Source organism: Corythoichthys intestinalis, chromosome 4 (assembly GCF_030265065.1).
Source record: "Corythoichthys intestinalis isolate RoL2023-P3 chromosome 4, ASM3026506v1, whole genome shotgun sequence".
Classification (NCBI taxonomy): Eukaryota; Metazoa; Chordata; class Actinopteri; order Syngnathiformes; family Syngnathidae; genus Corythoichthys; species Corythoichthys intestinalis.
Window position 1 is genome coordinate 9114998 of NC_080398.1, and position 17676 is coordinate 9132673.

Below are 17676 nucleotides of genomic sequence, written 5' to 3' on the forward strand. Positions count from 1 at the left end.
CGTCATTGTGTAGCACTCATCCCTGCAAACCACCATACATTTTCATTCAGGTATTGCATAAAATACTTTTTTCCCCCAATACATTGGCTCTTTTTCTAAGTGATGTCTACAATTTCACTGTTTTAAATTGGTCATTTCATTCATTAGAGTAAACCAAAAACATTAGGAAATGTTTTTTTTATGTCCTTAAAAGTCAGTAATGGGAACGAAATAGGCCAATAATACATCATTAGTTTTTTTAATCAGTCCTCAAATGGTACACACGCTTGCAGATACGAGACTTAACCTCAAACTGAAGAAGCATCTAGAAAGCATACACTGTACAGTCATTTTATGTGTTTATATGTAAATTTGTACATAGAAAAACTATAAGATATTGTTTTAAGATGTGAAAACTTTGTGGAATAAAAAATGTGTTGTAATATAAATAGTCTCTTGATTTTTTTCCCCCCTTGTTTTGGCAAATGGCAAAGCTATCCTTTCTGATGCCATCCAAGCTCGCCCACAGGTCTTTCCCAACTTCTCACAGCCTTGACTTTCCATAACTTTCATCCCATGTGCCACAGTTTGCTCTGGCTTCAATTTCACAGACTGCAAACCAAACACGGATTGGGGGAGATGATGATGGGGTCAGATGTCGCTGATGGTGTAGGGCGAGAGGCCCGCGAGCACACTGACAAGCGGGTGTGAAGGTGTCACTCTCGCCTCCTCACTTGCATCCTTTTTTCCCGAAGCGTTTTTGGCCACTTTCTTTTCCTGCTCCATACATCCTCTACTGACGACAGATAAGAACGTGCCCACATGCTGGAATGAAAGCGAGACATGACAAACAAGCCTTGAAAAACCTCAAAAATGGCTGAAAACTGTCAAAAGTTGCTATCCTCTGTAAAACCAGGCAACATATACCGTACGTCACCGACCAGATCATAAGGACAACTTGTTTGTTTTTCCACCATCACGTCACACTTGTTTAATACATACTAACCAGAGATGAGCTCAGTCTCAGCGATCTTTTGCTATGTAACACCTGTGACCAAACAGTGTGTTAAAGCAACAATGACATCACCGAGAAAATGCCAGTCTCATATGACATCAGAACCAGTGGCACGGGAAGTGGGGCACTGAGGGTGCTGGTGTTGGGGAGAAAAAAAGTGTTCTGGTAAATTCTTTTTTTCTGTGTGAGAAATAAATCAGTAAATAAAACCTATTGAAACAATACCATATTTAACTTTGGGTATTAAATATACAGTGGGGCAAATAATGTCATGGCCTCAGCCCCTGCTGCAGCATTGCCTAATTGCCTTTAATTATCCCCACCTGTCCTCAATTCACCTACTCACAGCCCAGCCAATAGCACTGCCTCATTCATCAGTCAACCTGTGTATTTAAAGCCTTGCTTCTCAGTTCCACTCTGTCAGACCGTCTGCGAAGCCTGCCTGTTACCTGCCTGCCTAGCTCTCTGAATCTGACTCTCGTTGCCGAATCTGAACCTGCCTGACTGCTGCCTCCTCTCCTGCCCTGGTAACTCGACCTGCCTTTTGCTTTTGGAAACCTGACTTCTGCCTAGCCCTTGTCTGTACTGCTGCCATTTTTTCACCTGCCCTGCTGGTCCTGTCAATAAATTGTTGAAAACGTGACGCATTTGTGGTCCTCCTCTGTCGGATCCGTGACAAATAAGTACTTAGTCAACCACAAATTGTGCAAGTTCTCCCACTTGAAAATATTAGAGAGGTCTGTAATTGTCAACACCGGTAAACCTCAATCATGAGAGACAGAATGTGGGGGAAAAAAAACAAGAAAATCACATTGTTTGATTTTTTAAAGAATTTATTTGCAAATCATGGTGGAAAATAAGTATTTGGTCAATACCAAAAGTTCATCTAAATTCTTTGTTATGTACCTTTTGTTGGCAATAACGGAGGTCAAACGTTTTCTGTAACTCTTCACACGCTTTTCACACACTGTTGCTGGTATTTTGGCCCATTCCTCCATGCAGATCTCCTCTAGAGCAGTGATGTTTTGGGGGTGTCATTGGGCAACATGAACTTTCAACTCTCTCCACAGATTTTCTATGGGGTTGAGATCTGGAGACTGGCTAGGCCACTCCAGGACCTTAAAATGCTTCTTACGAAGCCACCCCTTTGTTGCCCTGGCTGTGTGTTTGGGATCATTGTCATGCTGAAAGACCCAGCCACGTCTCATCTTCAATGCCCTTGCTGATGGAAGGAGATTTTCAGTCAAACTCTCTCGGTACATGGCCCCATTTATTCTTTCCTTTACACAGATCAGTCGTCCTGGTCCCTTTGCAGAAAAACAGCCCCAGAGCATGATGTTTCCACCCCACTGCTTCACAGTGGGTCTGGTGTTCTTCGGATGCAATTCAGTATTCTTTCTCCTCCAAACACGAGAACCTGTGTTTCTACCAAAAAGTTCTATTTTGGTTTCATCTGACCATAACACATTCTCCCAGTCCTCTTCTTGATCATCCAAATGCTCTCCAGCGAACCACAGACGGGCCTGGACGTGTACTGGCTTCAGCAGGGGGACACGTTTGGTAGTGCAGGATTTGAGTGTTACTGATAGTAGCCTTTGTTACTGTGGTCCCAGCTCTCTGTAGGTCATTCACTAGGCCCCCCCGTGTAGTTCTGGGATTTTTGCTCACCGTCTCTTAATTATTTTTAATAACATTGTTATGCTGTTGCTAATCAATGATGAGTATTTCTTACCATTAATGCGACTTCTGGTGCTGCATGGCTTTGCTGGTGGCTTTGTCGTCAGGTTGATGATTGGTGGGGTTGAGCTTCATGCAGGCATTGAGAAACTTAGGATGTGTCTCTTTTCATAGTCATGAAGTGCCACGAATCCTGTTTTTCCCCACCACGCACGGCGCGCCATCAGTGCACAGTAAAACGAGTTTATCCATCTGTAGATTTTTTTCTTTGGCGAACTCAATGAAGAACTTGAATTAAATCCTCAGCTCTTGTTGTCCTTTTCATAGTCAAAACCTTGCAATCACGCCGAACTGGGATAAATGGCTTAAGTGTGTTGACTCATCCAAAGCGAGAGAAAAAAACGGTATATCCTTCTCTTGCGTTGCCTCAATTTGATTTGAAATCATTTTTCAAATTTTCAGATTGTGAATAGTTTTTGCCGACAGAAGCATGTCTTTTATCCGTATAATTATCTTGTCTTTATCCGAAAAGTCGTCAAAAACTTTCCACAAAGGCAAATTCCTCTGTCCATTCCTGCTAAAAAGTACGATACATCTTGTCTTTTTTTATTTTAGCCATCGTCTCAAAAGGGTTTCTAAAGTTAGCTTACAACGCGGAAAACGAAACTGAAAACGAGGTAAGTTACTTCCTGATCTCACGCAAATGCGCACATCGGCTGCTATTTTCGACTGCAAAATATGGCAATCCCACTTGAACAGTGGCTCTGCCTCATCTGCGTTGCCTATGTGATTGATAGATAGATAGATAGATAGATAGATAGATAGATTAGATAGATAGAGAGACACAACGATATGTATGTTTGCCACTTTCCCACTAGTATTACTGCGAACCAGCTTTCTAGTCGCCAGTTGTAGTATATGGACTACGTGCCCCATGATCACCCGGGGCTCACGCAGCCAATGGCATGGGACTGGGATCTAACGTAGCACAACTAGGTTGCTATTTGATGATATCTAGTTCGAAGTGCGCGAGTGTTGTCAGCGCATTAAAAAGTTAACATACGCGGCAAAAGTCAAGTCTGCTCATTACTGCACAACACTAGCAAATGGCCGGTGACCGATTTTTTTTTTTTTTTTTTCTAATAATTAAAGATTTGTCTGTGAGCCAGATGCAGCCGTCAAGAGCCAGATCTGGCTCGCGAGCCATAGGTTCCCAACCCCTGCCTTAGATGAAGATCCTCAGCACCCTGATCTGTGTGTGACTTCAAGCGTCCCTGATCAGAACTGCATCCATTTTCTAAGCTCTTTTCCTCATTAGGGTCATCAGTCAACTGGAGCCTGTCCGATTGATCAAGCCGTGTGGTTCACCCTGGATTGGTCGATGTCAATCAGTGGCTCACATACAAACCTTTTAAATCTAACTTTAAATCTTAACATACTGTACATACTTTGGGGATTTGGGTGAAGCCAGATTACATTGTATGGGAGAGTCTGAACAGATTTGAATCAAGGATCTCAACTGTGAGGCAGATCTGGAAACGACTTTTTGTTACAAGCCGCCGTCAGCGGTACTGATTTAGTCATTTCATATCCTGTTTTATTTTGGTAGGGTACTCTCTGTTCACTTCAGTCAGCTTTGTCATCCTCCCCCAATAACCTGAGTGCCTGCACCTGGTTCCTATTAGATGTACTCCTTAAAAACCCTTCTTTTCTGTTGTCATTTGCCAGTGCGTTTTCAGTGTTTAGAGATCATTTGGAATCTATGCCACAGCCAACCTTGAAGTTAAGTTTTTTGCCTTGCTATGTTTTTGCCTTTGACTGTTTGTGTTGGAACTTTGAATTTTGTCATCATGTCCCTTTTCCTGAATTAAATGTTTATTGGAAGTGTTAATCTCTTGTCTCGTGCATTTGAGTCCAGCCGTGTGTGCCCCAATCCGTGACACTTTTTGACTGTGATGCCATCATGTCATACATACGAGAAAATATCTTTGACAGGCTTGAATGTTTACATTTCCACAAACCACCCACGTGTTAACTCTCAATATTATTCATTATATAGCTTTTTACAGGGTGCCCAAAAATAAACCGGCCCTAAATTTGGAAATGGCGTCATTTCTTGATTTTTATTTATTTATTTATTTTATTCAGAATTGAAAGCGACTGCAGCTTAAATTAGATCATTTTTAAAATGATGTATGTTGGTCTGGAAAAAAAAAAATAATAAAACCGTAATTAAAGCTACAGTCTCTCTAACAAAAAAAATCACACCTATCCAGATTTGGGCCCTGATTTATAATATATATTTTTGTATAAATACATTCACCCATCCATCTTCTTATCCTTACGATTGCGTGGATGCTGGAGCCTATTCCTGCTGCCTGTGAGAACTGGGAGAACACCCTGAACTGGTTGCCAGCCAAAAGCATGTTTTACGCAATTCATGCATAAGAAATCTTATGGTAATATCAATCCATTGAAATTAATTGTGTCCTCAGGTTGTTGGCTAAGATGGTGAAAGGCAGAGCACACCATGGACTGGTCTTTAGCCACTTGGTAATCAACTATCCACAACCCAAATTGATACCTATTGGCAATCATCAATAAACCTAACACAAATGTTTTGAAATGTTAGCGGAAGCTAAAGAACCTGCAGGAAACCCACCTTAACTCAGAGGTAGTGACTGAGTACCTCTCGACCTTGAGCAAGATGTGTTCACCTCAGTTCTACTCTGCAGCTGTAATGCAAAACATGAAAAAATGTTTTTCAGGTTTGAAATGTTTTTGTTTTTTTCCAAGAAACCGCCAACATTCTGATCATTCTTTTACACGATATGATGACGCGATAGATCACTTTTGATCATACCAGGAAATGTACTGTAAATATTCAATCATTTTGTAAATACTAACATGCTATGAAAGCTAAAGCAATCCTTTACGGAACCATCGTTCAGCGACAATGCAGTTTAATTATTTACGCAAACCCAAAAAGGAGGACTAAAATGTTATTTTAGTGTTTGTGAGATTAGAATAAAAAAGCAAGGAAAAAAAACATTTTTAGAATTTTTTTTTTTTTAATTAGCAGCAATGATACATTATGACAACACAAAAATAAGTAAGCAGCAAAATTTTCTGTACCATTCAAAGAACAAAAAGAAAACAATCTGTCCAAATGGGAGTACAATAATGAAATGTCAAATAAAATGTCAAAATGAAGCAAAGACAGGAGGAGCGAGAGAGGAAAATAGGTTTGAAGGGCTCCTGGTAAAGGTCAAAATTGAGAGTTTTTCAGCAGCGTTGTCAGGGTGACATGAGTGTTCTACTCGAATTATCTACTCTGTAATACTTAATACTGTATAATCAGCTGAAGATCACAATTATTTTGTTTATGGATAAAACAGTTTCCCCCTCCAGAAGCATCGATCATTTCAGTTAAAATGAGTGTAATTAAAAAGGAAAAAATCTAATTAAATTCTTTAAAAAAAAAACTTAATAATGAATAATGGTAGTTGAATTCATTTCTGGCAGTGTCAGTCAAAATTGCAAACATGTAAATATTTCTATGAATGAAATGTATAAATATTTCTATGTAAATATTTTGGATGAAAGTCATACAGTATGTACAAATACAGTATAATGTAATGATAATAAGATACACAATATATTTCCCCCAAACTGCTCCCTTTCATATTGTTTAAATTTTGTATAAATTTTAGTACAAATTTCTTATTGTACAGTATATATTTTAGAGAGTCACAATAATAATCAAAAACACTTTGAAACATGGAGAAAATTTAGCTTTGAAAAAACATGGAGAGAATTTAGCTTTATGAATGTGAAATTTGCCTAGCAATATAAAAAGAGCAATGATTTTGTTGATTTCTATATCTTTATTTTTAAAAAATGTGATGTTTGTTTTTTAGTTTAATTGTATGACCTGTTTTTTCATGAATATATAGGGTCACCAAAAAAAAAAAAAGGAACATTTCAAAAATCCAATAAAACCAAGAGTGGTGGAAGAAATATATTTATATATATTAATGTATTAATATATATAGAAACCTGAAAATTTGCCATTTAAGAAACAATTTTGGAATTTTCATTTATGTCCTTTAAATGAAGTCCTCCTGCCTGAATGCATTCTTGAAATCTGCTGTTGACCACTGTTGGAAAAAAAGGGAATTTTCACGTCCTGGCAGACATGAGCAAGAGGCAGCACTGTGAGACAGTGACCTTGTGCAAGTAAACAATGTGCCATGTTAGTCACCGTGGTGAATTCAGGATGAAATTCATATTATCTCAGCGTAGATTAGGAATCAATGAGGAATATCAACAGCAGATTTCAAGAATGCATTCGTAGAGAAGGATGCGATTTAAAGACTGCCATTATTAAAAATTTGAAATTTCATCATTGTTTCGTAAATGGCATGTTTAAGCAAGGGCGTAGGTTTGGTCTCAACATTGGTAGGGACGATATGGGATAACCTGCATGTACACTTTTTGCTGGGGACGGGACATTCTTAATGATCAATGCAAAATACATCTGTATTGACTTATAGTAACTTTTATGTGTATTGGTTCTGCCTACACTGTTCAATTCAAACCTTTGTTGTCAAAAATTAAAAAAGAAACAATTTGAAAACTTCCAGGAAAAAAAGGCCGGATTTTATGAGTAATTTTAAATTGCATTATTTGAACATAAATTATGTTAACATACACGATAAATACAAGCTTGTTAATAATCTCTTACCTATCCAGGAATGCAAAATAAAACCCATTTGTCTAAAGACCACTCCACATTGTCTAAATAAAGGAATTAAATATAACTGAAAAAACTTCTTTGTCAGGGAATAACAAAAAAATTAACAAAAATGGAGCCGTCCTTCAGCTATAAAACTATTGATTTTGTCACAAGCATAGCAAAACTCAGCAGAAAAATGAAAGCTCCAGTGGGTTGCTTTATGACCACATAAATAAAATAAAAAGTAAAATCGGGGTGGAGGGGGTAAACTTGGTTCACTACACTTCTCAGTTTAATTAATGTTAACAGTAGAAAACTCATTCAGGAGGACACTTCTCTCTAGGCAGCTACCTACTCGAGTTTTGCAGATTAGCAAGTTCACACAGTTTATTGTTATGCTAACTCTGATGAAGGTCGGACTTTCAGTAGCAAAATTTGTGGTCTGTTCCTCGCTTCCACAACATTGACGTCTTTTCACATTTCATACAGCAGTGGCTGCTGCTGGCTAAATTAAAAAAAAAAAAAAAAATCGGATATCCCAAATATCTAAAGTCCGTGTGTGTGGTGGGGAGGTTGGGGGTCAAGTCATCAGCCAATCAAATGTGTGTTTAGGAGGAAAAAATGGACCTGCACATTCAGCAAGTGAAAAGAGGTACATGTTAGTCTGAACATAATTAAAATAATTCACTTAATAATGGTGGGGTCAGTTACAACAATTACAAAATATGGAAAGACAATCTAAATGACCTATATCACTGAAGTCATTATATGACGCAAATAAAGTTGCTTAAAAGTTTGAGCATCCTGAAAAGTTGGTAGAGTTTTGTCCCTACCGTCCCTATGCAAACCTATGCCCTTGGTTTTAAGGTTCCACCCATCCATCAAAATATTTTTTCATCTATCACTCTTGGTTTTATTGGATTGTTAAAAAGTTCCCATTTTTGGGGGGTGGTCACCCTGTAGTTCTCATTTTTTCCACAAAATTTGACACTGAGGGAACAATCACAAAAAAGATGAGCTATAAAGTTAGTTGAGCAACCTAAAAAAAAATGTACACCTTTTATCTACGTCAGCAAACCTTGAAATATATAAATTAGGATAGGCCTATCTCCTCCCAATATATTAAATTCAAGTGTGGAAATTTTAGAAAGAATTTTGCAAGTTCATCAGCAGGAACATACATGTGGACTCCAACCTCAAATGGGAAATTGTCATTTTTTTTGTTTCTATAAGAATCTTAAAAATAAAAGTGTTTTATTATCAATTAAATAAAAAAATTAAATTTTTTTGGGGGGGGCGAAATTCTACCTCCACAGATGTATATATAGCAAGCTGTTACCTTCTTTTTCTCATTTTCATAACGAGACTGTGTGCTCCATAAATCTGTTGATTAAAATCAAAGAATCTGAAAGCGGAAAAAACTATTAATATTTGTGAAAAACTTGAACTTTTTGTGAACAATTGATTAGAGCATTATTCATAGTTTTTTTCTCTCTGATTTGCAATGTTTGGTAAGTTTATGCCCCCTGGCAAATTTGTGTTTGTTTTGTTTTGTTTTTGTTTTGTATTGTTGATTGTTCATCTGTCAATGTTTTTGTTGTTGTTGTTGTTTTTTTTTTTTTTTTTTTTGTGGTTAATTGATCATTAAAAAAATAATAATAGAAAGACAGGCCTACATAGGCTGTTGTGTAATATCTATGTACTTACACTACCGTTCAAAAGTTTGGGGTCAACCGTAGTGTACATAATAAAAAAAAAAAAATCCCATGATACACTACGGTTCAAAAGTTTGGGGTCAAAGCGACCCCAAACGTTTGAACGGTAGTGTCTCTCACTTTATTTGTCACAAAAAAATTAAAGGGGACAAGCCATGTTTTACGCCAATTTATCTTCATGAACTGAGAACTAAAAAAAAAATGCCCTACGAGGAATTATTTTCATGAAATCACAACACAAATTTACATGATGACTTTAGGCACATTCTAGCTATTAATTGGACAGAATAATGACCACGTGTTTCACTGAACAGCCAATCGTAGCGCAGAACAATCAAACAACTGACGCAAACACGGAAATCCAGAAGGAAAAGTATCCTGGCACGGAGTGTAATAATTCTGCTTTATGACTCTTCAAAAGTCTAAAAGCAGACATTACACTCTGAATACCTTGAATATTTATTCTTTTTTCCCTGCAATTTATGGATTTGCTGCATCTTTTATCATGGACGTGCATCGTGCTCACACTCGGGATGTTCTCGACAGGACTGTAAGTGGAATTTAGTTTTTTGCAGCGTGGCAAACTTTCACACTGTTTCTATACAAACTAGCATTTCATGAAATGTTCTAACGGTGCCATTGCGAGGTGAAATTTATATATATCGCGAATTCAACGTGTTATAAAAATTTATAGCACCAGAGTAGTTGTATGGTACCGTGATTAGTATTGATTAAATTAACGGCAATATAATTTGCTTTTAAATGCATATGCTGTCTGTTTTTCTTTGTGCGTTTCTCTATGAAGGGTCGACCTGAAAAAGATGCAGAAAACCAAGAGCACTGACAACATCCAATTTCTGCCTTTCCTCATCACTTGCGCCAGGTACGAGTCATTCACTTTCCAAGGCATTTACGTAAATAGTTTGGTAAAAGAATAAATGTGGAATTCTATTGGCAAAAGCCAGTTTGATTTATTTATTTTTTTCAGCAATATGTGGTCTCTCTGCAACCTGTATGCTTCATTATTTATTATGTCATAATATGATGATCAGTGGAATATTGAAAATGCATATATCCACGACAAACCACATGTATGAGTATCTTGTACTAACTCATTAGCTGTCATTGACGGCAATAGATGTCTAATCCGTTTTGATTGGAAGGTAGTGATTCTTTGCCGTCAATGTCACTGAAACATAATGACTTGCTGAAGCACTTGTTTTTCCTGTTACTCTGTCCTGTTAACACTTCTCCCTTGTTTTGGTTTCTACAGCAACCTTGGATGGTTATACTATGGGATGCTCAAGAACGACAGTACGATTATGGTGGTTAATCTTACGGGTGCTCTACTGCAGACTCTCTACATCTTAGTGTACTTAAAGTACACCAAACAAAAGGTCAGCACCGCAACTGTCTTCATGTAAGTATTTGTCTATGTGTGTTACAGTTATCTTCTGTTTTGTCAGAGAGATGTGGTGTTCCAAATGGTCGCAGTTTCAGCAGTAGGGACCAGCGCAGGGTTGTACTTCGTGTTGTTTCTTCCTCCTGGCAGCATCCAGCTCAATCAGCTTGGCCTCTTCTGCAGTGTGACCACTGTGGGCGTGTACCTGTCACCGCTCGCCGACCTGGTAAGGAACTTGGAACTCTGATGAAGGAATGTCCAGGGGTGACAAGTGGACCCAGTCGAATCATGGGAGGAATAAAGTTAAACCTTTAAATTTGTCCACAACATACATATGCGCAGTATATATAAGATATGTTAACCAAACTGTGGATCAATCAAAGCCAACCTAAGTATGTAATTTATTTTTAATTAATGATTTCGCTCATATTGTGCTGAGCTTCAAGAGTCTTGTGTTGCATTATGATTATATGTACACCTTTTTTCTTTTCTTGGCAGCTGTCCGTGGCGGGATCATGAAATTAAACAATGATCTGATTTTTCAAATATATTAATATTGTAAAGCAGTTTCTTGCCAAGTGTGTGTATTTACACAGCAGAGAGCAGTCGTCTGCCATGGGGCCCATCAGATGTCTTCTTTCCTGTTGTTTGTCTATGATCCTGTTTGTCTCCTTCCCTCCATCTGCCTCACAGTCAGAAATGATTGCTTTCCTGCCATTCTTCTCCTCATCTGCATCTTCCTGTTATTCCCTCACTCTTTGCCCCATTCCCCTTGATACCAAGTTGACTTCTTACTGTCAAACTAATGATGTATTGGCACTCGGCACCCCTTACTTAGTTAGAAAATCTGAACCTTATTTGGGTTGGCTACTTGGGCTGTACGATTTTGACAAAAACATAATTGCGATTTTTCTAACAAATCTTGCCATTGCGATTCGATGGTGTTAGACTTATGCCAAGATTCCATGTACGTAATACGAAATACCACATACGTAAAACGTGCTTGAAGCGCACTGCGTGTTCTGTGCACACAGTAATGTGTTTTATGCGCACGAAACCATGTTTTTGGCATTAATTCACAATGATCGTTTGTGTAAAATGTTATTTTCTGTGCTTGCTTCACCCTTCTTCCTCACTTAAAACCAGTTTTTTTCCCAGCCATTCATACGCACTTCACTCGCCCTCAGTATGATTAAAAAACACATCGTTCTCATACTTAAGGTTTTGCTTGATTAATTTTATTCTTGAAAAGATAATAATGACTATTTTTTTTCAAACCTAGCTTTGCTTTCAAAAGATTTTTCATTTCTCAAGATTCTATCTTTGCTCTGGGGGGGGGGCTGTATCTGTCAGAAAGGATATATATCTTTATGTCTCAACAAAATACAGTTATACTCAACTTCTGACTTTTGTTATCGTAATATTTATCTGGGTTACTCTGCTTTGATTTTGCATACTTCACACACAACATATTTCTACTGGATAAACTTGTTTGTTTTCTTTTCATTTGAATGGTCTTTGTTGAGGCTGTTGCTGATTTTTTATTTGTTTGGTTTTTGTACTCAAAGGTGGCCATAGTGCGCAGTGGTGATGTGCAGCGCTTGTCCTTCCCTTTGACAGTGGCTACTTTCTTCACGTGCACTTCCTGGGTTTTGTACGGCTACCAGCTGAACGACTACTACATCCTGGTACAACACACTGGCACCATGCCACATGCAATTATTTACTTAGATCTATAAACATTACGTCATCATCAGTGCAGCTTAACATTAAACAATGATGAGCCTTGTGCAAAATAATATGATAGGTCCCTTTAAAAAGCAGGGTTTTATTTATTTAGTAAATTCGGTAAAGAGTAAAAGGATATATATAGGTGGAAGTGAGCAAATGCCCGATAACAGAATTTTTAATTAAATTTCTCTGCTTAATTGTATTCCCTCAGAGCTGGTATACACAATAGACTATTTTAATAAAACTGTTCACCAATATTAATTAGATTCTGAAATATAATTAATCAATGGATTGCGAAATCTGGGTATTATTCGCAACCTTTTTGACTTGTACTCATTCACGGTAACTTAAAAGCTCATTTTCTTCAAAATGGACAAAGGTTTCGGCAAGTTAAAGCAGAGCTCACCTGGACATGTAAAAGTTCTCTGCATATGCAAAAAAAACATGATCCCTGTCTTAAAATAGATGAATATTATTAACAAAGACAATAAAGAACAAAGAAATTTTATATCGATATTCATAATGTTTAAAAAAAAGAAAAGAAAAGTAACAACCCTGCATTGGAAAAAAGAAAACCGGAATAGGTCTTCAAACAAAAGGATTTTTTATTTTTTATTTGATTTTTTTAAGGGGGGGGGGGTGTTGCCTATTTTTCAGGCATGTGGTATCATTCAACTGCACATTCAAGTAACAATTTTAGCTTATTTTAGTTTATTTGTGAAAGCTCATGAAAGTGAAATTTACATCTCCCCCTTAATACCTCTGTAACCGAGTGTGATCATAGTTGTAGGTCTTATTTGTAGAAAAAAAAATATATAATAATAATATTTAGGAACAAGTGAGCACGTCACATGGCTCTCTGAATATACCGTAATTTCTGCTCTATAGAGCACACCTGACGATACACCTCATAGCCCAAATTAAAAAAAAATTTTTTAAATCCATATATTCGCTGCGCATGACTATAAACCTCATCTGTCCATGTGTGATATTTATAGAGAGATACAGTGGGGCAAATAAGTTTAGTCAACGACTAATTGCGCAAGTTCTCCCACTTGAAAATATTAGGGAGGCCTGTAATTGTCAACATGGGTAAACCTCAACCATGAGAGACAATGTGAAAAAAAAACAGAAAATCACATTGTTTGATTTTTATAGAATTTATTTGCAAATCATGGTGGAAAATAAGTATTTGGTCAATACCAAAAGTTCATCTCAATACTTTGTTATGTACCCTTTGTTGGCAATAACAGGCCAAATGTTTTCTGTAACTCTTCACAAGCTTTTCACACACTGTTGCTGGTATTTTGGCCCATTCCTTCATGCAGATCTCCTCTAGAGCAGTGATGTTTTCGGGCTGTCGTTGGGCAACACGGACTTTCAACTCCCTCCACAGATTTTCGATGGGGTTGAGATCTGGAGACTGGCTAGGCCACTCCAGGACCTTGAAATGCTTCTTACGAAGCCACTCCTTTGATGCCCTGACTGTGTGTTTGGGATCATTGTCATGCTGAAAGACCCAGCCACGTCTTCAATGCCCTTGCTGATGGAAGGAGATTTTCACTCAAAATCTCTCGATACATGGCCGCATTCATTCTTTCCTTTACACAGATCAGTTGTCCTGGTCCCTTTGCAGAAAAACAGCCCCAAAGCATGATGTTACCACCCCCATGCTTCACAGTGGGTATGGTGTTCTTCGGATGCAATTCAGTATTCTTTCTCCTCCAAACACGAGAACATGTGTTCCTACCAGAAAGTTCTATTTTTGTTTCATCTGACCATAACACATTCTCCCAGTCCTCTTCTGGATCATCCAAATGCTCTTTAGCGAACCGCAGACGGGTCTGGACGTGTACTTTCTTCACCAGGGGGACATGTCTGGCAATGACGGATTTGAGTCCCTGGCGGCGCATTGTGTTACTGATATTAGCCTTTGTTACTGTGGTCCCAGCTCTCTGTAGGTAATTCACTAGGTCCCCCCGTGTGATTCTGGGATTTTTGCTCACCGTTCTTGTCATCATTTTGACGCCACGAGGTGAGATCTTGCATGGAGCCCCAGATCGAGGGAGATTATTAGTGCTCTTGAATGTCTTCCATTTTCTAATACTTGCTTTCTTTACACCAAGTACTTATTGCAGATTCAGTCTTCCCAGCCTGGTGCAGGTCCACAATTTTGTCTCTGGTGTCCTTCGACATCTCTTTGGTCTTGGCCATAGTGGAGTTTGGAGTGTGACTGACTGAGGTTTTGGACAGGTGTCTTTTATACCGATAATGAGTCAAAACAGGTGCCATTAATACAGGTAACGAGTGGAGCCTTGTTAGACCTCGTTAGAAGAAGTTAGACCTCTTTGACAGCCAGAAATCTTGCTTGTTTGTAGGACACCAAATACTTATTTTCCACTCTAATTTGGAAATAAATTCTTTAAAAATCAAACAATGTGATTTTCTATTTTTTTCGACATTCTGTCTCTCACGGTTGAGGTTTACCCATGTTGACAATTACAGGCCTCTCTAATCTTTTCAGGTAGAACTTGCACAATTGGTGGTTGACTAAATACTTATTTGTCCCACTGTATGTTACCCAAAAAATATTTCATAGATCAAAAATACATTAAACATCAACACACTAAATGCGTCCTCCACCTGCACAGCCTGTAGAGAAAGCCACACATCAGTCCCACGCATGCTCTCTGAGACAGTCTGACCATACCACACCTAAAAAAAAATAGTCACTATAGTTATGAAGAAGAAAAAAAAAATCCACTTTACGGGTGAACTTTTAAAAATTCCCATGATATGCTATTAATTCAGGGCTCACTGCTATGAGCGCGAGCATAGCAGTTTTGTTTTAGCACGCTGTGGCTATCCGTCCTTTTTAAATCTGTCAAAACAGTCACGGTTAGCCTTACACTGTTCTGCTCTAATGGCATCAAACCTTGGACGGAGCTATCGTCAGCAATTAAGGTTGACTTTGTTGAAAACGACAAATCGGCACTAGCATAGCATAGTGCATAAAATAGTGTATATCCATCCTTTTAAAATCCTTCATTTGTGCCGGTACGTACAGTAGCATCTGATGGAACCCTATTTACAGTGTCTATAAAAGTTATATACAAACTTTGTTGAAGCGACTGGCAAGCTGTGCTGCCGAGATGTATAACAATCCATTATTTGACTTAAATAATTAATCTGGAGTGTCTTCTCTTGACAACAAGTTGGTATTTCCATTGAACGAGCTCACCTTCTCACTAACAGCGTATTTTTGGAATGCTAAAGCAAAGCTAAGGATGCAATTGCGTTAGAGCACAGTAGAACTCAAGATTGTGTTGTCACGTCATCATGTCTCGTCGGGCCACAGAGCAAAATTTAATGGAAATAAACAGCCATTATTAGATTTTTAACGAGGAAACATTAAGTTAGTTTGTCCCTTTAAAAAAAAAATCCGTAAACAAACCTCTTCAAATTGAGAGAAAATTGTAGCAACTTGTAGTCCGAAAATTTTCAGTTTGTGAGCTCAAGCAATTTCTACCCATAATTCAAGTTATTACAAGACAAGAAAATTTAGGTATAACTGGTAAAGCGGCATGGAAAATGAATGAATGAATGTATGATACATATTATGGTGTTATTGCGTCTGTGCATTTTAGGTCCCTAACCTTCCTGGAATCATCACCAGCATCATCAGGTTTTACTTGTTTCGAAAATATGCCTCCAGCGGCCCTTCATATAAATCCATGTACGTATGACCGTGTCATAGACTGTGTCACACAGAGTATGTCTCGTGGTGTGACGGGTGGGAATACGTTTACATTCCATGAAGTTACATGAAAAGCATTTATTTTCCAAAGATGTATTTAAGAATACATTGAGGGAACTTCAGGTGTTTTGTAAAATCTTTCCCCTCTAAGTGCCTTCTGGCGGAAACGAATGAATATTAGAGACACACTGAAAAGAAAGAAAAAAGAACAATTGAGGAAGACTAAATCACAGTCAGATTCTTAAGGGAACTATTAAATTAACTATTAAATCCTCTTTCAAAGAATAAGAATAGACATCACTCTCACAATATGACTATTTTTATCTCAAAAGTAGTTTTATTCACAAAAAGGTGAACTTATTTTGGCATGAAAATTCATTTTCTCATAACGTTACTTAGACTTTAAATAATTATATTTTTCCTTTCCCTGTGTTTCTAATATTCATTCGTAGTTTTTATTTTATTTTATTTTTTTTTATTCAAAGTGGCATTTTCTGAGCTGCCGGCATTTTCTAATGTTACTATAGAATTGCAATTTTCTTTAATCCAAAGACTGTTATTTACTGGCTGCTATATTGACTATAGGGTACATTGGTGGAGCATTTCTTCTCTACTGTCGTCTGTCGAAAAAATACTTTTCTACTTTATTACCACTTGTGCCTGTCCTAATTAGATAAAATATCAATGCATATATGTCACAGTAAATTATAATATTTTTAATGTGTATTTCTAATGCATATTGTTTACATTGACTGTTTTTGCAAGCTTTTTGAACATGTTCGAAAAAAGTGCAAATGGACCTAAGAATGAAGGTTGTTTATATGTCAATAAAAGATGACAAATTGCTAAGTTTTGTCGTCTTAAATGATGTAATAAAACTATCAGTATGCTGCGTTTTGTGATAATGAAGGGAACAAAAAGATTATGACGATACTGTACTGTATCTCAGCACAACCAAGCATGGTGAACTGCAACCACAGTAAGATCATTTCAAGCGGCCCTTAATGCATTCTAATGGCTGTTCCATCAAATTACTGCAGATAGTCATATTATTTGTGGTAATGGAATTTTGGCTTGAAATGAATCCTGATTTAAGGATTTCAAGCGGCATGTCATGCATTATCAGAACTTTTCCATCATGTGAGCGAGTGCATGTGACACTTCTAATTGTCAGCTGATTTTATGTTAAAATCAATCTTGATTTTGGGACATAACTTATGCACTATTTTGCCTATTTTGGCATCATTTTGCAAATGGTCATATGTGGTTCAAGCATGTGTCTGTATCCTGGCAGCTTTATGCTCCAGAGTTTGACGGATCAAGTGCATATCATTCACTCTATAGTATCATATCACTCATATGACAATTCCGCCATGATAGTCCCCCTCCCCATTTTGTTAATTATTTTAAACTCTAATAACATAAGACACTGTGGCACTTCAATTTGTCTGAAGACTTGCACATTGTTTGGATCAGTGTATTTCTTTTATCATTTTGAGCAAGATATCAAACTGATTTGACTTTTAAAAGGAGCCTCGGACTTAAAGACTTGTAGGCTCTAATAAGCCACAATTGTTCTCGTTTACCAAGATATGTGAATAGACACATAAACACATAAAATATTGCCATTGATGTCCTGTACTATTTAGTACATGTTTTGAC

General features: G+C 37.6%; 1 protein-coding gene across 1 annotated transcript; it reads left to right on the plus strand.

The window, feature by feature from the left end:
* Nucleotides 1-9359: 9359 nt before the first annotated feature.
* slc50a1 (solute carrier family 50 member 1) lies at nucleotides 9360-17306 on the plus strand. The gene is made up of 6 exons (XM_057834328.1): nucleotides 9360-9674; nucleotides 9930-10007; nucleotides 10398-10521; nucleotides 10591-10752; nucleotides 12095-12214; nucleotides 15905-17306. The coding sequence occupies exons 1-6, from the start codon at nucleotides 9607-9609 to the stop codon at nucleotides 16001-16003; spliced, it is 651 nt and encodes a 216-aa protein (XP_057690311.1). The 5' UTR covers nucleotides 9360-9606; the 3' UTR covers nucleotides 16004-17306.
* Nucleotides 17307-17676: the final 370 nt, after the last annotated feature.